This window comes from Delphinapterus leucas, chromosome 6 (genome assembly GCF_059928025.1).
Source record: "Delphinapterus leucas isolate spDelLeu-1000000601 "Yukka" chromosome 6, BTC_Dleu_Yukka2, whole genome shotgun sequence".
Classification (NCBI taxonomy): domain Eukaryota; kingdom Metazoa; phylum Chordata; class Mammalia; order Artiodactyla; family Monodontidae; genus Delphinapterus; species Delphinapterus leucas.
Window position 1 is genome coordinate 9,191,761 of NC_143134.1, and position 24,764 is coordinate 9,216,524.

Below are 24,764 nucleotides of genomic sequence, written 5' to 3' on the forward strand. Positions count from 1 at the left end.
CAGTATTTCACCATAACTGATTTCCCTAAGAACCTTATTTGAGGCATTTATATTATTCTGAGGAAGGGGCCATAGCATTCATCAGATAGCCACAGGGGCCCCAGAACAAAAAGGCTAAGAAGCCCTGAATAATTCCTTTTTGCGTGGTTCTGACACACCTGTCTGCTGAGGATGGAAAAGTGAGGAAGAGGGGACCACAGTGCAGATCGCGGCCTTTCCCGATGAACAAGCACCTCCCCTGCCACCTGGCTCCATGCATGGCTTGACCACAGGATGGAGAAGAGGGGGTGCTCTCGTCACTTCCGATCTATCCTCCTACCCCGGCCCAAAAGCCTGCCGCCATCCGTCTGCTCCATCTGGAAGCTCCTAGGTCCCCCACGTACCCAAATAACGATGACTTTCCTGCCTGGCGCAGCTTCACCAGCACCACAGATAACTTCAGCCTCCAAGAAGACGATACCATCGACATTTCTCAAATGTCTTGTATCCAGTGATCCCCCTCACCCCTCTGACCCAGGTCACATTCTCCCCAACATACCCATGCCTGCCATCACCAGGACCTGCTCTCCGTCCTTGCCTTGGTTTGGGCTCCCCCATGAAGCAGACTCCGAGCCTCAACTTTATAGAAAAGTACTAATTTGTGACTGCTCTCAAGAGGCGCCCGTGAGGGGATGCAGAAGTGAGACGGGAAAGAAAAGAAAACCAGTAAGGACCATGTTGTCCAACCCATGACCCCTGTGGACAACCAGAGCTTAATTCCACTGGGGAATTCTGAGAGCGTAGAGCACGTTTCAGGGTTACCTGCCCCGACGTGTAAGGAAGCTGGGGTCTCCTGCACCCAGCCCTCACCTGCCGTCGGTGGGGCATTACACCCCAGCATTTCAGACCCAGAAGATCAAACCTTCAGGCAGAGAATGGCAGGCATTTACAGTAAGATGGGAAGTAAAGGAGAGGGAGAGACGGGCCAGGGAATGACAGTCTGTCTGCCTGCCAAGCCCCGAAGAGGGGTTCCTCACGCCCACCGCCGGCCCATCCTTCCAGCCCTGTGTAATGGCCATCACACTCCGTCACTGATCACACCAGGTCCCCCAGGTCAGCAGCCCCTCTGCTCTCCCCCTGCACGATAGGGTCCTTGTAGCTTGTCTCTGGTGCTTTGTTTCCTAGCCCAGCAATTGCACCACCCCCTTGCAAAGATACGGAAACCTCTTTTCCTGTCTTCTTTTCCATAAAATGGTACAAATCCACCAAGGGCGTCCGCCCCGCCTAAACTCTCTTGTTCCTTTCCGTACATATCATGCCATCAGCTGGCTTCCTTGTGCCTGCGGCCATGTGGTTAGGACCCACCGGGCACGGAAAAGTACATGATAACACATACGGGTGCCACTATAATTCTTTTGTCAAATATGTCAAGGGAAGCCTCCAAAGTACCAGGCAGGACAGGGTGGTATGTCCCTCTCAGCAGAGCTTACTCTTCCCCACCTCCAGTATATATCTCCCACATATTTCACTGTTCTTACACTTCCGGGCCTGCTTCCTCGCCATGACTTTGAGCACATGACTTTGTCTCTACTTCACAGAGGAAATTCACACCAGCAAGCGGGAACTGTAAACAGACCCCACAACCTCCATCACGGCCGATCTGTACCATTCTTTCTTCACTCTCTCCTGTAAGAACGGCCATACCCCTCCCTCCATAAAAGGGCATCCTCCACATGCCCCCCCCCTCACCTGACTCTCCCTGTATTTTCATCCCATCCTCTCTTAGTTTCCATGATCAGCATTTAGACATGCTCCATCTGTCATTTTAAAAGCACACTTTTTTTAGTTTTTATTTTATATTGGAGTATAGTTATTTCCTCTGTTGTGTTAGTTTCAGGTGTACAGCAAAGTGATTCACTTATACATATAAGTGTATACATATAAAAGAGCAGCCACTCTTTTTTAGATTCTTTTCCTGTATACGTCATTACAGAATATCGGGTAGAGTTCTCTGTGCCACACAGAGGTCCTTATTAGTTATCTATTTTATATAGAGTAGTGTGGATATGTCAATCCCAATCTCCCAATTTATCCCTCCCCCCTTACACACCCTGGTAACCATAGGATTGTACTCTATGTCTGTGAGTCTGTTTCTGTTTTGTAAATAAGTTCATTTGTATCATCTTTTTAGATTCCACATATAAGTGATATCACATGGTATTTGTCTCTCTCTGTCTGACTTACTTCACTCAGTATGACAATCTCTAGGTCCATCCACGTTGCTGCAAATAACAGTATTTCATTCATTTTTAGGGCTGAGTAATATTCCATTGTACATATGTGCCACATCTTCTTTATCCATTCCTCTGTTGATGGATAAGCACTCTCCACTGACCCAGGTGCCAGCTCTGCCCTTTGCCGTTCCCTTATTCTCAGCCTCTTACACAGAAAGTTCTCTCCACCGTTAAGTTTTCCCTCCCACTCACCTCTGAATCACTGACACCGGCTTTCCTCCCCACCACTCTGCTCACCTGCCTCTCGACTCCCAGCAGCAGTGAGCCCTGTGCCCTCAAACCCAGTGGACTGTGCTCAGTCCTCAACCCCCTACAGCCCTCGACACACCTGATCCTGTTAGCCACGCCCACATTTGGAGACACGGTTCCCGTCTCTCCGAGCCATCCGTTCCCCTCTCTCCTCTCCGTCCATTTCAGCAGTTCCTTCCCAGCACCTCAGCCTATGTGGGACCACTGCACGATGGACTTTCTCGGGTCTCTGCCCCGGGCCCTCTTATCATCTCTCTCCCAACATAATTTCGTCCACTACATGAACATCCGTGGACTGATGACTCCCAATCTTTACGTCCAACGCATCCCACTCTGCGGAGCTCCAAACCAGTATTAACACAGCTCACCTGGCACCTCCATCTGGGTATGTCCTTGGACCCTCAAACGCACTCTTTCCAAAACTGAACACACGGCGGCCTCCACCAGTGTCCCGTGGACCATGGCACCCTCCCCTCCCCCTGGAGGCTCAAGAGGAGACTGTCCCCCCGACTCTTCCCTGCCCCCGCCGCTCACTCACTAAACCTGTCAACTCCACACCTCAAATCATGATCGACTGCCCACTGCTGTCCAGCCCTCTGCCCACGCCCTTGTCCCCAACATCAGCACCACTTACAGGCACGGAGGTGACAGTCACCTAACTGGCTTCCCGAGTCCACGTTTCACCTCTCTGATGCACCCTCTGCACTGCACCTGAGACACCTGTTTTGAAATGAAAGTGCCACTGACCTAGAGACCATCCAGCTGCCTCTCGCTGTGCTTGGCATCAGGTTACGTCTCCACCCTCCTAACAGCACCTGAAGGGGCCACAGGGTCTGCCTCCGACCCGTCCCTTCCACTTTGTCCCTTTCCTGTGTTCTTTCTAATCCAGGGACACTCGGTCACACCATCCTCGGCACGATCACACAGGCTGCTTTACCTCCTAGAATCTGGTGTGCAGCCTCCCTCCAGCCTGCTAACTCCGACACACAGGCTTGGGTTACTTAACTTCTCATTTCTTAAGAGAAGTCATCCTTTTCACACTGAGTTCAGTCTTTTTAGTATCAGATTCGAAAGCGTCCTGCAGTTTCTATCCTGCAGGAGTAGTTTTAAAAATTCCTTATCTTTCTCTCCCTGCAAAATGTAGCTCTGTGAAAGTGCTGGGCGGGGTGGGTGAACACCTTCTTTTCCTGTGATCCACACGATGCGCGTGCATTAAATAAATATTTGTGGACCAGCTTCCTAACTGATTGGTTCTAAAATAATTTCCTTGGACCTTCTGACTATAAGTCTCAAGATCCTTAAAAAATGTCCATTTAAATTGATCCACTAGGGCTTCCCTGGTGGCGCAGTGGTTGAGAGTCCAACTGCCGATGCGGGGGGGACGGGTTCGTGCCCCGGTCCGGGAAGATGCCACATGCCGCGGAGCAGCTGGGCCCGTGAGCCATGGCCGCTGGGCCTGCGCGTCCAGAGCCTGTGCTCCGCAACGGGGTAGGCCACAACAGTGAGAGGCCCGCGCACCGCAAAAAAATAATAATAATAAAAAAATAAAAATAAACTAATCAAGAGTATACTTACCATTGTTAAGAAAGTCTGAATGTCCTTAATCCAGTGGGAGGTGATGAATCTGGTACATGCTCTTTGGGAAAGAGGTAAGTGGAGAAGAAATGCCACGCTGAGACACTGCAGTCTACACCAATCTGTCACCCCCTCCAGGGTGGGGCAGTTCGTCTCCACCTGCATCAAATAAAGAAGGTGGGTCAGAGGACCTTGGCCAGGACACCACCTGATGCCTGGGCACCTCAGAGAAGGTGCAGCTGCACCACGTGGGCAGGAACCACACGCTCTTACGCTGTTCACTCTGCATTTTTGCAAAGGTTCTTTTCTTCACATAACACACACGTTGGGTAAGAAAGACAGGGAACCGCCAGCTTAGTAGCAGTTTACAGGAAGCAACTTCCTGTGTTCTTAGTTGAGCCCAACTTCACATGAGCTGACCCAGCAGCGCATGACGTCAGGAGCTCACAGGATTCTGCACGGCGGGGCCACACATGAAATGCTCCATCCCTTTTCTCCCAGGCGTCCTATTTTAAAGGTTATATTGAAAACTACCAGGGTGAGGAAACCGGTACAATCTGAAAACGTACCCAAGTGGAAACAGGGTAAAGAAGTGGGCATATTTAACCTGATGAGACAATGTTTGCAGGGCTGTCACTGGAACCAGACTGAGGCTCATTCAGTGTGCCTCCACAGGGCCAGACGGGGTCGAACGATGAGAAGCCCCAGAGAGCCAAGTGGTTTAGTATCGCTTTTGTGATCATTTAAAATGGCACGCCTAGCCATCTACGTTATTTGGCAAAGACACTATTCAAGCAGACCTAAAGGACACAGGAGAAAGATGACGAGCCCTGTTCGTTTCTGAAACTATGAAAGAAAGAGACCAAACTGCGTTTCTCTTTCATAAGAATCTTCAACCAGGAGTTCCCCAGCACTCAGGTTGTAAACAACACAGTACGTGCACACGTGTGTGTCTGAGTGCATGCGTGCACGTGTGCAGACACACAGGGATGGCTAGTTGGTTGGCGAACAAACCCACACCAGTCTACAGAGTCTCAATGGCCTCTGCCAGCCCTACAGAAGTTGTGGCTTTAGCATCTGTCCAGCCAGGACAGCAGGAAGCTCCTTGCACAGGGCAGTGGACAGAGTGGAGCTTGGATAAGACAGACAGACCTGGTTTCAATCCACACTGTATTTCATTCTTGGGTTTGATGAATGTTCCCTGGACTCTCTGAACCTCAGTAAGGATCACAGCACCTCCCTTAAACTGCTGTCGTGAAGACTTAATGGCACAAGGCATGTAAGAGCCCAGAACATCATAAAGGGGTAAACTCTCACCAAGGGCCACTTTCTTATCTTCCGCTGGAGGGCTGGACACATTTGACTAAAAATGTACTAAGGGAAACATCTGTGAGTAGAACACCAACCCATCTAACAGCACAACAGATGTTTCAGTAAAATCAAATAAATAAAATTTCACTGGTGTTTCACAGTAAACTTATCATACCTGTTGGATGTTAGCTTTCTGAGCATCAGTGGTCTTCGATCTGTTTTCTAAAAAGTGATGGTATAAACTCAAAGACAAGGAGCAGGAAGTAACACAAAGAACCTGCCGAATGTCAGATCCTTCCGGCCACAGTTGCTTAAGCAGAGAAATAGTTTCACATGCCTGTCACAGAAGGAAATTGTAAACTGTCGTGGTATTTAGAAAAATGTTTTCAATCATAAATGATCTTACTAGAAGAACTCATACCGAAGAGAAAAATAGATATGACTACACAAAAACATTTCTGTTTAAAGGAAGAAACAAAATTCAAAATGGGAACATAATAAGTATTTCAATGAAATTATTACAAGTTTAAATATGTAAAGAGCTCCTATAAATCAATAAAACATCTAAGCCTTTAATAAGAGATGAGCAGATAATTCACAAAATACAAATATTAATAAAAGTGTTCAACCATTTTAGCAACAAAAAGGACAATTAGATAGCATATTTTTACTTTCAAATTAGCAAAGTATATTTTAAGGATAATAGCACTGGAAATCATGTGACGTGTCATTTCTCTTATATTTGCAAATCAGAGTATACATAGGCACAGAGTTACTGCAAAGCTATTTGGCAATACATATGATTATCATTATGTATGTTGATACTTTCTGATTGACTATGCAAGTTCTAGGTATGTAAGTTAGGTAAGTTATACAAAATGTGTACCAAGATTTATGCTCCAAGATGTTCATCACAAAGTTATCTGTTAAAGCCAATTTTCAAACAATTTAAATGTTCAGCATTAGAGAAATATTAGGCATCCAGTAAAAATAAAATTTGTGAATAATTTTTCTGATAATCGGAAAAAGTGGTGTATTAAAGTCTGTTATTCATATGTTTGTCTGTTAATATTATTATAGTGATATTAATTTCCTGGTTTGACAAACGTACCTTGGTTACACCAGATCTTAACACTGGGGGCGGAAGCTGGGTGAGAGGTATATGAGAACTCTGAACTATGTTTGCAATTTTTTAGTAATTAAACAATTCATTCAAATAAAAAGATTTTTAAAAGTTTCAGTACCTCTTCCATCATATCTTTCCATTTTAAATTTCCAAAAAGACGTCCTAATGCTAAAACTCTACATTCCTTCAATTGCTTAATCAGGGTTTTATAAGCATTCTCAAAGTGCTTTTCACTCTGCAAAAGGAAGGCAAGTCACATAAATCGTCATAAATAATATATCACATTACTTTCCAACTAAAGAAAATCATATATTGAAGATAATATTGTTACAATATATTTCTAAGTTAAAAAAAAATACACTAATGTAATTACAGATCATCAACAATGCTTTTAAAGCCTGCCTGTCTTTGCCAAATTAATTTTTGTCGAGGTCCATTTTATTTTTTAACAACTTCATCAAGGTATAACATGACGCAAAATCCCCTCACTTTAAGGGTACAATTCAATGGCTTTGGGTACATTTACAGAGTTGCGCAACCATCGCCATAATCTAATTTTAGAACATTTTCAATATCTCAAAAAGAAACAATTTACCCATTTAATGCACTAGATTTTATTAGAAAAAAAATTCAAAGAGACACAGAGAGAATAGCATAACCGCCTTCCCCAGGTAATGAACAACCAGCAACAGCCATTATCAACATGCATGGCATTTTTATACACATTTCACACAGTCCTCAAATTGATTAATGAAATCACCTCTTTAAGGTGAGTGTTCAATAAACTAGGAAATAAATTATTTTACCAGAAATAAAATCCTCCATTAAAAAATGTCTTTCTTGAGAAAAGACTGGCAAGGAAGTTTGTAGGGACTCTTCAAACACAGATTCAGAAATTGCTCTAACAGAATAAAAAATGAAATGAACGGATTACAGGACCTCCTGTCACTACAAAAAATAATTTTTTAATTAAAAAAAAAATACACACACAAGGCTGTTCCTGCTCACAGCAGGCAACCAGAGCTGGAAATAGTTTAATGACTGAGGTTCTAACGAAAGCAAAGTAAACTATCTTATTGGATTTTGTGATAACCATCCAGGTGTGGCCAGTGCCACGAGGGGTGTGACCCTAAACTCAAAAAAGTGAAAATGTTAACTGACACAAAGATCATTTTGATGATATATAGAATTGTCTTCACATTCTAAATTCACTATAAGTAGTGAAAATTAGACAGGAACCAAATTTATTTCTAAAATTGGTGAGCATTTTTGAACTCCCAAACGTTCAATACAGTCATTACCAATTATACCAATACAGCAAAATAATAAGATCACAGGATTAAAATTCTAAATACTTTGAAAATTCTATTAATGATTTAATGTTAAGAAATCATTTTATTTCAGGGACCTCCCTGGCGGTCCAGTGATTAAGACTCCATGCTTCCGATGCGGGGGGCACAGGCTGGATCCCTGGTCGGGGAAACAAGATCCTCTGCGCCATGCAGTAGAGCCAAAATATTTTTTTTAATTTTTTTTTTAAATTGTATTTCATCAACTTTCACCATCGTTTTCTCATGAAAAGCTACCATATTCACCATCATTTCACCAGTATGTGGACGCGTGTCTGGCCTTCCTAAGTGGAGATGGAACCGCATGCCACACTTAAGCACCGAAGTGCTGGGGTCAGGCTGCCTCTTTTAAAATCCAGGCTGTATTACTGGATTTGGAATTGACAATGGGCAGATCATTTGTTCAAGTATCTATCCGCAAAACACAGACAACACTAACACCTCCCTCACAGGGTCACTGTGAAAGTTAAATAAAATGACTCATGGGAAGCACCAAGCACTATTGTTATGACAACAACTGCCCAATAAATGACTGCATTTTTGTTTTATTATTATCGTTTCTATTTTTCTACACCTCTCTGTTAAACCTATGACAATTTCCATAAAAGAGGGAGAAATAAAACTGAGTCAAGTAATGCAGGAAATTTCGTGAAATTCTAAAAGTTTGTCTTTTAGGTGCACACTACCTTCTGGAAAATCAACTGGTGTTTGTACTTGCTCGGCATAAAGTACGCGTAAAGTCGAAGGACATCGGATGCTTGGCCCGAGAAGAGCACGGCATTGACATTCATCGCCCAGGACTGAATGATTAAAAAGTTGAAAAGGTGTACTTGTAGATGGCTCAGGCTTTCATCGGCGACGATCAGAAAATATGGGTAACTGTCTTCCAAGAAACTTTTCCACTCTTGTGAGAAGCACCCAGAAAAGTCTGTTCGGACATCAATGTTGGTATTATGCTGAAGGTGGAGAATTAACGCCGTTCTCAGAGGAAGCAATTCAGGGATGCTGTTGTATGCGTGTTCAGCATCCTGCGGGGTAGACAATTTTGAAATCATCATTTCGCCGTCTACTAGTTTTGCTGGTTAACACACACCATGAAAGTCATTAAAGGAATAGGTTCCAACACAGTTGTCTTCTGTTCTATAGTCAGAACATAGACCCTCGATCCTTGACTGTCATTTTGCAGATACATGCCACAAATCACAATTTGGGTTTAAATACATGTGTCCCCTTTAACTCACACTTTCCCTTCCCATTCTAATCCTTCTCCTCTCCAATCTCACTTCAAAAAGAAAAAGGAAAGAAAAATATGTAAAAGCAAATGGTAGCTATAAAGCGTCCATAGGGAAAGCTGGGGTGGATCACGCTGCAGGGACAGTCCCAGGTCACCCGGAAGTAGCACCGGTTTTTATCAAAAGCCCACAGTTCATGCATTGCTCGCAGGCAGTCAGCAAGGCTCAAATATCTAACAATAATATGGATCACAAAAGAACTGAACAGACATGCACTAAAACCTCCAAGAATAACACACTGGTTACCTTTAGGGATAGAACGAGGAGGTGGTGGTGGTATGATACATACATGTATTCGAAACTGTTAAAATTTCATGAGTTATATGCACATTCAAATCAAGGAAGACCAGGTATCTTCCCTTGGATGTATTTACTTCAGAGCAAATAAGAACGAAGCAACATTGGTGAGTTTGATCCACCTCTGGGCTCAAACAAACTGGTTTTTTTTTTTGGTTTTTTTTAGTTGCTGGGAGTAGGAGTTTATTAATTTATTTTTGCTGTGTGGGGTCTTCGTTTCTGTGCGAGGGCTTTCTCCAGTTGTGGCAAGCAGGGGCCTCTCACTATCGCGGGGCGGGGGCCTCTCACTATCGCGGCCTCTCCCGTCGCGGAGCACAGGCTCCAGACACGCAGGCTCAGTAGCTGTGGCTCACAGGCCTAGTTGCTCCGCGGGATGTGGGATCCTCCCAGACCAGGGCTCGAACCCATGTCCCCCGCATTAGCAGGCAGACTCTCAACCACTGCGCCACCAGGGAAGCCCCCACAAACTGTTGAGTCTTGAAGACAGAGGTGGACCTACTTGGAGTTGGGAGATTAGAACCCGGAGATCAGCTCAGTCGCTTCCGAGGACACCCCTCCCCCTCCTCCAGGGTCCTGTGTGTCCTCACAGGAAAGCTCCATGAGGGCAAATAAAAAATAATCCTCTACAAATGACCCAATTTCATTCCTTTTTATGGCTGAGTAATATTCCATTGTGTATATGTACCACATCTTCTTTCTCCATTCGTCTGTGATGGACATTTACGTTGACCTGGCTATTGTAAATAGTGCTGCAATGAACACTGGGGTGCATGTTTCTTTTTGAACTGGGTCATCTGTAGAGACGTGGATGGACCTAGAGACTGTCATACAGAGTGAAGTAAGTCAGAAAGAGAAAAACAAATATCGTATATTAACGCATATATGTGGAACCTAGAAAAATGGTACAGATGAACTGGTCTGCAGGGCAGAAATAGAGACAAAGAAATAGAAACAAACGTATGGACACCATGGGGGGAAAGGGGGGAGTGGGAAGAACTGGGTAATTGGGATTGATATATATACACCAGTATGTATAAAATAGATAACTAATGAGAACCTACTATATAGCAGAGAGAACTCTACTTCACTGCACAGCAGAAACTAACACAACATTGTAAAACAACTATACCCCAATAAAAATAATAATAATAATCCTCAATGTAGTAATTTCTGAATACTGGGATCCTGGGTCACTTTTTTTTCTGTTCTTCCCTTTAAATTTGCTGAATTTTTATAGATCTACTTCACTTTGAAATAAGAAAAAAAACCTACTTATAAAACAATGTCAGTGTAGTCTCAGTTCTCAAATCATAGAAAAGAACCCAACTGTCACATTACCTTGAAGAAAACGACGGCAAAATGTCCTCCTTTATTAATTAGATCCACAAGGTAGCATTCAACCAGGTAAAAGAAGTGCAGGCCCTGTTTGGGCCGCAAGGATTTCTCACAGATGTATGTCATCAGCAGTGAGTCTCCGTCAATCAGAAAAAACTCAGACTCAACAAAATCATTCAACAGACTGTCATAACTAAAATACAAACAGTGAAAATGAAAAGTTACACGAAGATGAAATCAGGCCCCAAAGGCAGCAGGTTTATTATCATTATTTTCATCATCATTATCACCAATAGCTTGATTTACTGAGGAATTCTTTCACGTTGGTCTCTACACTGACTTGCCAAAGACACCCGCACGCATGAGTGTTCTTCACAGGAGGAATCAGCATCACCTCCGCTCAACAGGGAAGGAAGCTGAGGCTCGAAGACAGAGCACGTTATCTAAGGCCAAAATGTGGGCCGGACTCAGGGACTGAACACCTATATCTGAATATAGACCTTCCTACTTCATCAATCTCATCCTTTCTAAAGAAGATGTGGCACATACATACAATGGCATATTACTCAGCCATAAAAAGAAACGAAATTGAGTTATTTGTAGTGAGGTGGATGGACCTAGAGTCTGTCATACAGAGTGAAGTAAGTCAGAGAAAAACAAATACCGTATGCTAACACATATATATGGAATCTAAACTAAAAAAACAAAAAGGCATAAAGAACCTAGGGACAAGACGGAATAAAGAATAAAGACACAGACCTACTAGAGAATGGACTTGAGGATACGGGGAGGGGGAAGGGTGAGCTGGGACAAAGTGAGAGCGTGGCATGGACATATATACACTATCAAACGTAAAACAGAGAGCTAGTGGGAAGCAGCTGCATAGCACAGGGAAATCAGCTCGGTGCTTAGTGACCACCTAGAGGGGTGGGATAGGGAGGGTGGGAGGGAGGGAGATGCAAGAGGGAAGAGACATGGGAACATATGTATATGTATAACTGATTCACTTTGTTATAAAGCAGAAACTAACACACCACTGTAAAGCAATTATACTCCAATAAAGATGTTTAAAAAAAAAAAAGAGAATTACTGTAGAGGGAGGAGACATGCGAACATATGTATACGTATAGCTGATTCACTTTGTTATAAAGCAGAAACTAACACACCAGTGTAAAGCAATTATACTCCGATAAAGATGTTTAAAAAAAAAAATACATGGAAATTGTAAGCATGATTTCGAGAAGATTGAATAAATGCTCTCAAATACGGGAAAAAAAAAAATCTCATCCTTTCATAAAATGATGGGTTCATTGACAGCCATGGACAATAAAGCAAGAGAAGACTGTTTCCACTGACCATCAAACAGCTCTAAAAGTTCTGTGTTCAACAATCTCATATATATATATATAAAATACTATAATACATATACTAAGATAAATGATAAATAGATTAGATATGTGGATGGATGGATAGATAGATAATAGACAGACGGTAGATGATAGATAGATGAAAGGTAGAGAATCGCTTTAAGGCCAATCCGATACACAGGGAATAAGATGTAGAACTTTATATCTCTTGATTTATTGCTACAACACTCACTCAGCTTCTGCCATCTGCTCCAAAATCAACTGTGACATTTTCTCCAAAAGCTTCAGGTACTTTTCTAAACCTCAAAAAAGAGAGAGAGAAAGAGAATGAATTATTTTCAATCAATTCTTTTCAAAAGAGCTATCGTTTACAAATTATTTGAGAAAGAAAAAAGTCATAAAGTTAATTCTATTAAATCTGTGTAGCTTGCAGAATCATTATTTTACAACTTATAAATATTTGAAACTGAAAATTACCCATTCTTGCCACGTGCCTCCAACCTGATGGAAAATATTAAATATAGCAAATATCCTTTACTGTGGTACCTCTAAGTGGCAGATGCTAATGAAAACGGCAGACCTACAAAGAAAGAAAAATTAGAAATGAATTATTCCATCAACAAACGGTACTGAATGACTACTGTGTGTTAAACAAAACTTTAGGCACTGGGAATACAAGAATGAACAAAAGTCAAAATGCTGTCAGTTCCCACGAAACTTAAAATTTACCAGGAAAGATAATTATCAATCAGATAATCATACGAACAATGGAACGTTGCAAATGTGACAAAGTCAAAAGGTCAGTGGAAACTTCCCTAAAGAAGCAATGCTTGAGCTGAGTTCTGAAGGATAAGACGAGAATTAATTAAACAAAGGGGTGGGGTGGGTAGCACTGCAGGCAGAGAGAACCCAGAACACCTGGCGCAAAAGCCTTGTGGCAGGAAAGTGTGTGTGGATGGTTCTAGGTCCTGAGAAGAAGCCAGCCGCGCTGGAGCACAGAAACACAAAGTCATGCAGAGCCTCTGATCGCATGTTTGTCATCCTAAAATCCACTGATGGATTTTAAGCAGGGAGTAATGTGATTGACTGTGCCATCTTGGAAGATTACACTGGCTGCAGTACAGAGAATAGATGGGGTGAAGCAAAGACCCCGCTAGTGAGGCGGAGAGAAAGCCACTGTTCTAGAGCAATGGGAGTAGCTGCATGCAGTGTAGCTGGACAGTAGTTTGAGGCACATGTTCATCTCAGATACTCAGAAGGTGAGTTTGACATGATGAGGTAATGGATCAGCTACGGATAGAGAAGAGGAGCCCCTTAGGATTCCACCTGATGCAATCGCATGCAAGGCGAGGCTGCTCCCTGGGCTGGAAACCTTGGGATGCGGCCAACGTCAGGGAAAGATCCTAAGTTCATTTGTGGTCAGCCTGGGTTCGACTTCCTATGGGATATGTCCTGTAAGTAATTAAATGTACACGTCTAGAGATCAAACACGAGGTCTGGGCTAGACCTCAGCGTGACAGCAGTTTCAGTATTATGGTTAAGTGAGGCCACCGGTGTGGATGAAGTCGCTCGGACAGAGAGACGCAGCATCAGGAAAGACAGTATCAGACACACGAGATGAGATGGGTTAAATCACAGCATCCCAGAGGTTCACGGGTGCCCTTAACGTCTCAGGACTTTTTTTTTTTAAATCGTACTCCTAAGATAAAATGAATACCTAATAGTTCATGTGTTAAGCAGTGAGCTCCAAACAAATTACGTCCCAACACCTTCATTTGAAAATATAATGCACATAAACTGAAAGAGATAATATAGGTTTTGAAATTAACTAACAACGACTAATGGGACATGAGTGCATGCTGGGCACTGGGCAGATTTTCAACCACAGCTATGTTGGCAGAATAAAGCCTCCTTCATCTGACAGGTAAGGGACTCCCGGCCTGTTCCCCAACCCTCACAGGAAACTTTCCATATTAAACTTTACCCCAAACTGGTTCTCACCTAAACATCACACAGAATCCACAATCATTACGCTCAGTTCTCTCTCATGTAAGGGAGAAACATGCTAAGTAAAATAAAACCAGCTACCTATCATAATAACCACGAGTGAATATGTATAAAACATTAGAATCGCTCGACATTTAAGGGGGAAGAAAAAAAAAAATACGAAGCCAGAAGAACAAACATGATTCAAGGACAGAACAGTCCTTAAAAAAAAAAAACTCCAGTTAGAGTTCTCAATAATGACAGTGACATTAACTAATAAAATAGTAACAGGTTGCTACAGCAAAACAAAAAAAGTAAATGCTCATAAAAATTTTAAATACAATTTCAGAAAAATAATTTATGCACAGAACAATGGAATGGGCATGCTGAAATTTCAAGTTAGCGGATCTAGGGGTTAAAATCCAGGAAATTTCTTAGAGGAGAGAAGAGAAAATCAAAGAGATGGAAAGTAGAAAAATTACTAAAATATGGAGGAGAGATCAACAAGTTCTAAGTCCATTTCACAGTAATTCCAGTCACAGAGAAGTACGATTGCAAAGTGGGGTGGGGATAAATTAAAAGTAATCAAAGATATAATAGTTAGCATAACATAACAATATTAGGCCAGAGTTAAAGAAAAATATACTTTTTTAGATTGAAAAGGTTTTCCAAGCACTGAGCAGAAATAATGGCAAAAGAGAAAACCATGCTTACACACAGCTTGTGAAAACCGAAGAGCTCCAGGAATACAGAGAAAGACGAAAGCACCACAAAGAGGTGTAAGGCAGATGTGAGCAGAGAGAACATGGGCGCTGCCAGCAGGACGCTGGGCTTCTCACCCCAGTTGTGAACATACTACAGTTGAGGTAAGTTACGTTCTCTGTCTCACTTCACTCATCCACTCATCGGACAATCATATTACTCCCCCTGGCTGTGTTTGCAAGCCATTTAAAAGTATGAGCTGGTGCATACAAATGGATTAAAATAGTACCTGGCACACAGATACAACACATCAAAATGAGAGCATTACTGGATGTCTTGATAAAAGAAAAGAATACTTTCAAAGTTCTGAGAGGAAAATGTTTTGAACTAAGAATTCTGTATCCAAACAGTCATTCAATTCATCAGGAGGGGGAAAAGACAGTACTACTAGACATTTAAGAAGTCAGGGGCTTCCCTGGCGGCGCAGTGGTTAAGAATCCGCCTGCCAATGCCGGGGACAGTGGTTCGAGCTCTGGTCGGGGAAGATCCCACATGCCGCGGAGCAGCTAAGCCCGTGCGCCACAACTACTGAGCCTGTGCGCCACAACTACTGAAGCCCACGTGCCTAGAGCCCGTGCTCCGCAACAAGAGAAGCCACCGGAATGAGAAGCACGCGCACCGCAACTACAGAAAGCCCGCACGCAGCAACGAAGACCCAATGCAGCCAATTAAAAAAATTAATTAAAAAATTTTTAAAAAGCAGTCGGAAACCTCACCAACTACTCATCTAAAATGAAAATTTATTTTAAAAGATAGTACAGAAAATTGAAGAAAAAAGATATAGAGGACAATCAAGAAACATTGAAATTATGTACGGTCCACAAGAATTAAAGGAAGCTAAAAAGAAAAATAAAAGGATGCATGACACTTTGAATTTTGAGAAGTATCCATTTCAAGCAGTAGTCTTAATGATATGGAACTATGTTTCCCAGGCAAAGATAAAGACTTCCTACTATTGTACATAATCATAATTTTGTAAGTGCTGCTAACTGGTTTTCCATTTTTGATTCAAAATAGAAACAAATCACAAGAATTAAAATCATAAAATACTATAAATTATGACAAAGACTTATAGTATGAAATTTTAGCCAAATAGGGAGGTTCATACATGGGGAGGCTTCATTTCTGTGAGGCCGGGGGTAACCCAGCTAACAAACAGAGACAAAAATGTAGAACTGGGTGGTTCCAGTTTACAGCTTCTAGTAAACAAATCTATCTCGGCATTTTTAGGTGGTGACACAACAAAAATAGAGGCAAAGAGCTGTTTCCATACAGAACCACACCAGTGCAGAAATACTCCAGCGGGGCGGGGGGGGGGGGATCTTAAACCTGAATTTAGTCAAATCTCTGGTAGCAAGAACTGTCACTTAGAAATTTAGAAAACAGAAGAACATCTTAAATGTTAAAATATGCCAAGAGGACTAGGAGAATCACTACAAGACAAGATTTAAAAAAACAACAACCGGGGCTTCCCCGGTGGCACAGTGGTTGAGAGTCCGCCTGCTGATGCAGGGGACGCGGGTTCGTGCCCTGGTCCGGGAGGATCCCACATGCCACGGAGCGGCTGGGCCCGTGAGCCATGGCCGCTGAGCCTGCGCGTCCAGAGCCTGTGCTCCGCAACGGGAGAGGCCACAACACTGAGAGGCCCGCGTACCACAAAAATAAATAAATAAAATAAAATAAATAAAAATAAAAACAACCCGGCTTCCCTGGTGGCACAGTGGTTAAGAATCTGCCTGCCAATGCAGGGTACACGGGTTCGTGCCCTGGTCCGGGGATATCCCACATGCCGTGGAGCAACTAAGCCCGTGCACCAGAACTACTGAGCTTGCGCTCTAGAGCCCATGAGCCACAACTACTGAGCCCACGTGCCACAACTACTGAAGCCCACGTGCCTAGAGCCCGTGCTCCGCAACGAAAAGCCACTGCAATGAGAAGCCTGCGCACCGCAAGGAAGAGTAGCCCCCGCTCGCAGCAACTAGAGAATGCCCTTGAGCAGCAACAAAGACGCAACGCAGACAAAAATAAATTAATTAAAAAAAAAAACAAAAGAAAAACCACCACCAATATAAACTTTCAAACAAAAACCCCCAGCTTATTAAGAAATAAATTGCAAGAGGATGAAAGAGATGGTAACAAACACAGTAGTGTCAGAACCTTGTTTGGGTTCTGATTTTAAAATCTTAAATCGAAAGAAGGGGAAAACAAAGAGGAATCGTGGACTACACGTTGGAGGAGAGACAGCCAGAGCCAGAGAACACGGTCCAGGTGATGGTGGAGCACGCAAGGGGACCGCTCCTGAAAGAACGCCTGCAGAGGAGCTGACCCGCAATGGGCAGGACTTGAGGGTGGCCTCTGAGACCCCAGCCTCCCCGGTGTGCCCCGCCCCCCATAACCTGTCCCCTGGGCGTGGGCAGGACCTGTGACTTTAGTGGGACAGCGTCTCCCCTCATGGGGGTACATCTGCGAGACTATCATACACAGGAGAAAGGAGATTCTCCTGCTGGCTCTCCAGACCTAAAGCTGAGGCTAAGCCCCTCAGCGGGGTCTCTACAGGCCAGGAGGAGCCTCCGGCCAACAAGAAACAGGGAACTCCAGCCCCACAGCTGCAAGGAACTGGATCCTTCCAGCCAGCGGACGCCTTCATTCCAGCCGGGAGACGCAGGTCCGGGGCTCAGCCCCCTGCCTGGACTTCCCATCCACTGAAACTCTTAACACGGTGAATTTCGACGGACTTCAGCCACTGAAGGGGCGATCATTTGTTGCACAGCAATAGAAAACGAATGCGTACCCCTTGACCGTGAATACTTCGTTAAAAAAATAAATAAATTCTTACAGCGCTAAGCCACTGAAACGTAGGCATCACCTGGGAGACCTTGTGAAAATGCAGACTCTGATTCTGCAAGTTTGGTTTGGGTCCGAGGCTCCGCAGGGATGAGGAAGCTGCTTGGCGCTGCCCCGTCCAGGGCTCACCGGCCCTGCCCGCCTCTGACGCGCTTTGGTCTCCCCAGTAGCCCCATGCCCACCCTTTCTCCGAAGAGGACCCTTAGTGCCTGAGCACTCGTCTCCCTCCTCAGACCTCAGCGCCCACTTCCCCCTTGCAACTCCGGAGCTCTGCGACGCGCCGCCCCCCGCAGCATCGCGCATCCCTCGCCCCCGCCCTGCATCCCCCGCGCCCAGCGCCCGCGCCGGGCACCTCCCCGCCTATCAGGTCAAAGACCTCGAGCCCCTGCGAGACCGCAGCGCCCCGGGACCCGCGAGACGCCCTCACACCCTTTACCCCGGGCCGAACCTGGAGCCGGACCCGCAGCGTCTGGAGGGCAGCTGAGCGCACCGCAGAGAGGCAGGAGGGCGCGGCGCGTAGGACCGGTGTAGGGGTCGAACGGGGCGGGGCGGGGCCCCCGGAAGCCCAGAGGTCTGGGAGACTTTCGGTTTCCTTTCTTGTTTCCAGGACTTCAGTTTCAAGTTTCGTTTCACCGCCCTTCAGTTGTGTGAGCTGGTAGGTGGTTTGAGCATCCTTCCGTCACAACATCCAGCAAGAGGCAGCAGAGGACTTTGGGATTTGGGCATGAAATAGAGGGAAATGAGGCAGAGAAATCCGGGACATCTATCTAAACAAGATAAAATCAAGAAGAGGCGGAATTAGAAATAGGTGAAATGTGTCCACCTGAAAAATGTTCACAACCTAGAAGTTGAGAGTTACGTTTTACTCGGCAGGAATTTTTAGGACTTCAAGCCTAGGAGGCAGCATCTCAAGAAACCCTGAGAAACTGCTCTGAGGAGGTGAGGGGGGCGGAGCCAGATTACATAGTTTTTGCAAGAAAGGGCAGGGAGTCTGAACGTCAGAAGATTATTGTTAATTAAGGAAAACCAGATATCCCAAGTTAAGGAAATTAGTGCTTTTCTATATATGGGAAGATGCAAGAGTCTGGGCTCACTGAAATCATTCCTTTGATCTGCACCTCAGCTCTCTGGGGCCAATGTTTTCACATCCTGAGTTTCCGCATGGCTCACCGCAGGGAGTGGCTGCAGTCTGATGGCTGCTAGATGGCAGGTATTCTTTTCCTTCCTGAGTTCCCTCAGGGCTCACCGGCTCACTCTGGAGGGCTGCAATCGCTGATGACTGTGACGTTCTTTGTTTAATGATGTGGCAGGAAATATTCCATTTCTCAAATGTAAGGTACTGTGGAATCTGAAATTCCACCTTTATGCAAAAAGAAAAAAACCAGTTAAGAACGCGTGAACTTGGAGTTTCTGTGATGAGAAGCTGAGAATTACCGTCCTGTGTCAACTATATTTGGAGCTTTCATGGACCGAGAAACATCTTTCTGTGAAATCGAAAGCGCAACCTTCTCACTGTTGGTTTTTTTTGCCGCACCAGGTAGCTTGTGGGATCTTAGTTCCCCCACCAGGGGACTGAAACCCAGGCAGTGAAAAGGCAGAGTCCTGACGGCTGGACGGCCAGGGAATTCCCTATTTCTCACTTTAATTGATGTTATTTTTACGTAATTTCTGCCTGCTGATGTTTGCAGTTGCTTACTGTGCTCACGTGCTTAATTTCATGAACTTCATGAACGCCATAAATGTGCAAATACGCTGGAATTCCAGGAAGTGGTGGGTGGGGGAATCTTAGCAACATTGGGAAGCCAGGAGCTGCTCTGTCCGCAAGAAATGAAGAGAGGTCCAGGCTCTCACTGCTCCACAGGGGAAAACAGACAGATGGCCATCGACTGGAGAAAAGGGCAGGGGCTGAGAAGGTGGACACTTCTCACAGCCATCAGGCTTTTATTTATTGATTATTTATTTGCAAGTTTGTGATGTGTTTCTTGTGCTGATAGTGAGAAAGAAAACAAGAGAACCTGGAACTTGACACCTGACTGGTCTAAAGTGACACTCCATTTGTGTCCCTCCTTCGCCAAGCTCTCTAAGGCGCTTGTCTGGGACCAGCTGGGCAATGCCCCTCCCTCCTCCTGCCCAAAGGTCAGTGTCCTGACTCCTGACACCCATGAGCTCAGAGCAAAGGTATCAATAATTTGCAGGATGGACTGAAGTAAGGCTCTGGAGCTGAGGAAATGATTGGTACTTACCCAGGGGGCTCGGAGGGTCCTTACCAGAGGGAGGTGGAAGCCACCTTCTTTTTGGCATGGTGGCCTCTCGTGGTCTACATGCACTGTCTACACCTCTTCCCCTCCGCCGAGTCCTTGAACCCCTTTATTCCAGATCTGCCTTGAAACTGCTCTGTCAGAGACCAGTGATGAGTCATTGAGAAATCAGGATAATGGTCCTCTGGTCCACGATTCACTGACTTCTCTCTCTGAAATATTTGAAAGGTTTTAGCCAATCTCTGTTTTCCTAAGAGCCTCTTCTCCCTAGGTTTCAGTTACAGTATTCTTTAGATCTATTTCTTTCCCTCCCATCTCTTGGGATTAATGGGGTGATCACGTAACAGTTGCTCAAATTAGAGCCTGGGGACTGTTGTTGAATCTTCACTCAAATCCCAGTGAACTTGAGCTCCTAACATGGATGGAATCTGGCACCTCTGTGCTGCCATTTTCCACAGGCCAGTGAGGGCATCACCACTTCTCACCTGGATGGCTGAAACAGCTCTTCCCTGCCGGACTGCAGTCGGTCCCTCCATCCCATTTCCACCTGCTGCCAGGGTCACCAGTGAGCATGGAAAACGGAGTCTGTCCGGTCCCTGTTGAACACACTCCAATGCTTCCTCATTGCTTCTGGATTAAAGCGACCTACTAGTCCTTCCTCTTTGGGGGCCTCCAACCATTTGATAGGTCTCCTTCCACCCGCCCTCAAGTCAGGGGCCACAGCCAAGCGCAGGACCCCTGTCCTGGACAGACGCGATTGACAGGTGACTTGTTCCATGTACTCACAGCCCTGGAAGGAGCCACCCCCCAGGCAGGGCACACAGGCCAGGACCGGGGAGCAAAGTCACCAGGTGGGACTGTAGAAGGCAGACTTGGTCATAACCAGAGGGTGGGGTGACCCTGGTTCCCTTGGGAAGTCGTGATTGCTTGCTGAAATAATCGTGCTGGTGGTCAGGGAGTGACAACTCCTGGGTAAATGCAGCTGATCTGGAGGACAGAGGAACTGGCCAGGGTTGGGGGGGTCGGGCATGGGGGTATATCTGCTCTCACCTGACAAGCCCCCCAGAGAGCAGATGTGCCCCTGGAGGAACTCAGGGATCCCTGGGAGGCTCAAAGATGTCGAGGATGTCAAGGCAGTGAAGCTTCCCCAAAATATGGCACCTCAGCACGTGGAGCATCTCAGCTGGACGGCAAGAAGCAGAAAGGTGACTCCAACCACCACCTTTACATTCTTCCCTGAAATCAGGGGATACCCCTCACCCCCCATCCCCCGGGACCAGAGGACAGAGGGCATCCTCATCACCAGAGATGGGGAACACAGGGCCAAGGAGGCAGAAGGCTGAACAATACATTACTAAATAACCAAGAGATCACCGAAGAAATCAAAGAGGAAATCAGAAAATATCTAGACACAAATGACCATGAAAACTCTATGATCCAAAACCTATGGAATGCAGCAAAAGCAGTTCTAAGAGGGAACTTTATAGCAATACAATCCTACCTCAAGAAACAAGAAAAATCTCAAATAAACAATCTAACCTTACACTGAAAGGAACTAGAGCAAGGAGAACAAACAAAACCCAAAGTTAGTAAAAGGAAAGAAATCATAACGATCAGAGCAGAAATAAATAGAAACAAAGAAAACAATAGCAAAGATCAATAAAACTAAAAGCTGCTTCTTTGAGAAAATAAACAAAATTGATTAAACCATTAGCCAGACTCATCAAGAAAAAGAGGGAGAGGACTCAAATCACTAAAATTAGAACTGAAAAAGGAGAAGTTACAACAGACACTGCAGAAATACAAAGCATCCTGAGAGACTACTACAAGCAACTATATGCCAATAAAATTGACAACCTGGAAGAAATGGACAAATTCTTAGAAAAGTACAACCTTCCAAGACTGAACCAGGAAGAAACAGAAAATATGAACAGACCAATCACAAGTAATGAAGTTGAAACTGTGATTAAAAATCTTCCAACAGGGCTTCTCTGGTGGCACAGTGGTTGAGAGTCCGCCTGCCGATGCAGGGGACACGGGTTCGTGCCCCGGCCCGGGAAGATCCCACATGCCGCGGAGCAGCTGGGCCCATGAGCCATGGCCGCTGAGCCTGTGCGTCCGGAGCCTGTGCTCCACAATGGGAGAGGCCACAACAGTGAGAGGCCCGCATACCGAAAAACAAAAAAAAAAACCAACAAAAAAAAACTTCCAACAAACAGAAGTCCAGGACCAGATGGCTTCACAGGTGAATTCCATCAAAAATTTAGAGAAGAGCTAACACCCATCCTTCTCAAACTCTTCCAAAAAATTGCAGAGAAAGGAACACTCCCAAACTCATTTTGCGAGGCCACCATTACCCTGATACCAAAACCATACAAAGATACTACAAAAAAAGAAAATTACAGACCAATACCACTCATGAATATAGATGCAAAAATCCTCAACAAAATACTAGCAAACAGAATCCAACAGGCCACTCTGGGAGCTCACGGTAGCGCACGCCTACAGCACCAGGGCACATGCTCGCACTCTCCTAGACGGTTCCCCGCGCACACCTGCCAGGGTCCTCAGGCCGAGCAGCCCGGCTGGAGACAAGCTCTGCGATGCCACAAGATGCCTGCGGACCAGGTGCCCGAGATGCGGCAAAGTAGGCACGAGAGCCTGGGAAACTCCCGGGAGCACGCGGGATGCTCAGGCCTGCCCACTGCTGCCCGGCCTCTCCCGGCCGGCCAGTCTGGAAGCGGAAGCGCCCGGTCCACTCTGGCCCCGAGCCACAGCTCCCGGCCAGAAATCCCTCTTCCCCTGTCCCGTCCAGAGTGACCGAGGGGCTGAGATGGACCGCGTTAGCGAGGTAAGCACTTACTCTGCCGTCGTTGCAGGGGCGCTGGCCAAGGCAGGACACTCCTGGGACAGACGAAGGGCTTTGTCACCCGGCTCAGCCAGCGGCAGTAGCGTCGCGGGGTCGCCCCCCTGGTCCCAGGGACGAGCAGCACGCACAGTGCATTGTGTCCCCACTAAGAATCCTGAACTTGGAAAAGCCAAATTTTCTGTTGATGGGCTCAGGCAAGCCTGCCCCTTTGCCCCGAGAGAGACGTTTTCTTTATTACCCTGCAGAGCAAAAAAAAAACCTGGCCTTTTCTCTGGAAGGAGACACCATCTGGTAACTAAAGCAGCCCCAGGTTTAAGTGATAATTAAAACAGCTCCAAAAAATAAATAAATAAAAATAAAACCGCTCCATACTTAGAAGATTTTTTTTTGATGTGGACCATTTTTAGAGCACCCACAAGGCTGCTCACTTTGCAAACATCCATGAAAACAGTCTGGGAAAAAAGCAAGGCCCCTGGCAAATCCCCTCCAGCGGCAAGGTCCAGGCCCCCGTGGGGTGGCTTCCCTTCTCTGAGGGCCCTTCCCGCTGCGGGGCCTCAGCCTGCCTGCTGGGCCTCTTAATTCCGTCCACCTGTTTGGAAGTCTTTTTTGTTTTGTTTTGTTTTTTGTTTTTGCAGTACGCGGGTCTTTCTCTGTTGTGGCTTCTCCCGTTCTGGAGCACAGGCTCCGGACGCGTAGGCTCAGCAGCCATGGTTCACGGGCCCAGCCGTTCCGCTGCATAAGGGATCTTCCCGGACCGGAGCACGAACCCGTGTCCCCTGCATCGGCAGGCGGAATCTCAACCACTGCGCCACCAGGGAAGCCCTGAAAGAATCATTTCTTACTCTACCTTATACTAGAAAGTCACATACCTTCACGAGGGCAATGTTCTTCCCATGCTTTTAAGCCGGCAATTAACCCGATCATTTCTATTTGAAATTTCACTGCGTTAGGATTTTTAAAAACCTTCCAGGCTTTTTATTCCAGAGTTTAAATCTCTTTCATTTCCTTTTCAGTAGAAAATAACGTTACCTCTTTCAAATGTTTGTTGAATTCCGGGGGTCTATGTAAGTGCCCAAGTATAGCCCAGGGCACAGGGCAGAAGATCATTTCCCCCGAGGAAAGAAATAGGTTTGCAGGAGCCCCGCCCTCTCGGCAGGAAAGCTGCTCTCACCTTCAACCCGCACAGAAGTCCCCAAGAGATGAACCGCATGAATAATTTATAAACGTTTAGACAGTTCTCAAAATTCAGACGAAATAACAAAGAGGATGAGTATGTTAGACCTGTTTTGAGCAACTACCTGTAAAAAGATTTTCATTCTAATAAACTAATAAATAAATGTTTCTTTTAACTTAAAGTCGGCAATTCTAAATCCAGGCTTTGAATGCTTTCAGGCCTTAGATTCTTTATCAGATAAGTCTATCTTCTATAACAGAAAGAGGATAAGATGTAATCTTATTGGAATTTATAACAGCAAATAAGTAAACTAATAGCTCATTTGTAAGCAAACATAAGAAAGAAAAGCATGGGGGAAAAAATCTCCAGAGACAAACATCGGTTTAAGGAAAGGAAACAATGTAAAAAAAAAAAATGAGTTAAAATATATGGAATCTACCTGTGATATTTCACAATCCTCCTTTCACTGGGTAGCCCAGTTACAATGACTTTTGAAGAGATTGTTTCTAATCATTTCCCATAAAATTGCTCATTAGTCTGATTCTTTTCCCTGACATCAAGAACCCTTGGATCTCTAGATTTTTCTGAAATAAAAAGACTTAAAATGTAAAAATGTATTTAAAAGCACAGCTGCGTAGCGGTACAATGTCCTCCCTACTTCTCTGCACCTTCTCACCCACACGTTATTTTTTTTAAC

At 45.1% G+C, this 24,764-nt stretch overlaps 1 protein-coding gene across 2 annotated transcripts in view; it reads right to left on the minus strand.

Moving 5' to 3' along the window:
* The window catches only part of DDX60 (DExD/H-box helicase 60), an 84,792-nt gene extending 66,463 nt beyond the window's left edge, over window positions 1-18,329 (minus strand). The window contains exons 1-8 of one of the 2 annotated variants that reach the window (XM_089912673.1): window positions 18,215-18,329; window positions 12,652-12,754; window positions 12,407-12,470; window positions 10,811-11,000; window positions 8,570-8,911; window positions 6,653-6,769; window positions 5,584-5,745; window positions 4,098-4,256 (exon numbers count right to left, since the gene is read on the minus strand). In XM_089912673.1, the coding sequence (XP_089768799.1) occupies window positions 4,098-4,256; window positions 5,584-5,745; window positions 6,653-6,769; window positions 8,570-8,911; window positions 10,811-11,000; window positions 12,407-12,470; window positions 12,652-12,655 (1,038 nt within the window). In that variant the 5' untranslated portion in view covers window positions 12,656-12,754; window positions 18,215-18,329. Of the gene's footprint in view, window positions 1-4,097; window positions 4,257-5,583; window positions 5,746-6,652; window positions 6,770-8,569; window positions 8,912-10,810; window positions 11,001-12,406; window positions 12,477-12,651; window positions 12,755-18,214 lie in introns of both variants that reach the window. The other variant, XM_022594844.3, reaches the window with a different exon arrangement.
* Between the last annotated feature and the right edge of the window lie 6,435 nt (window positions 18,330-24,764).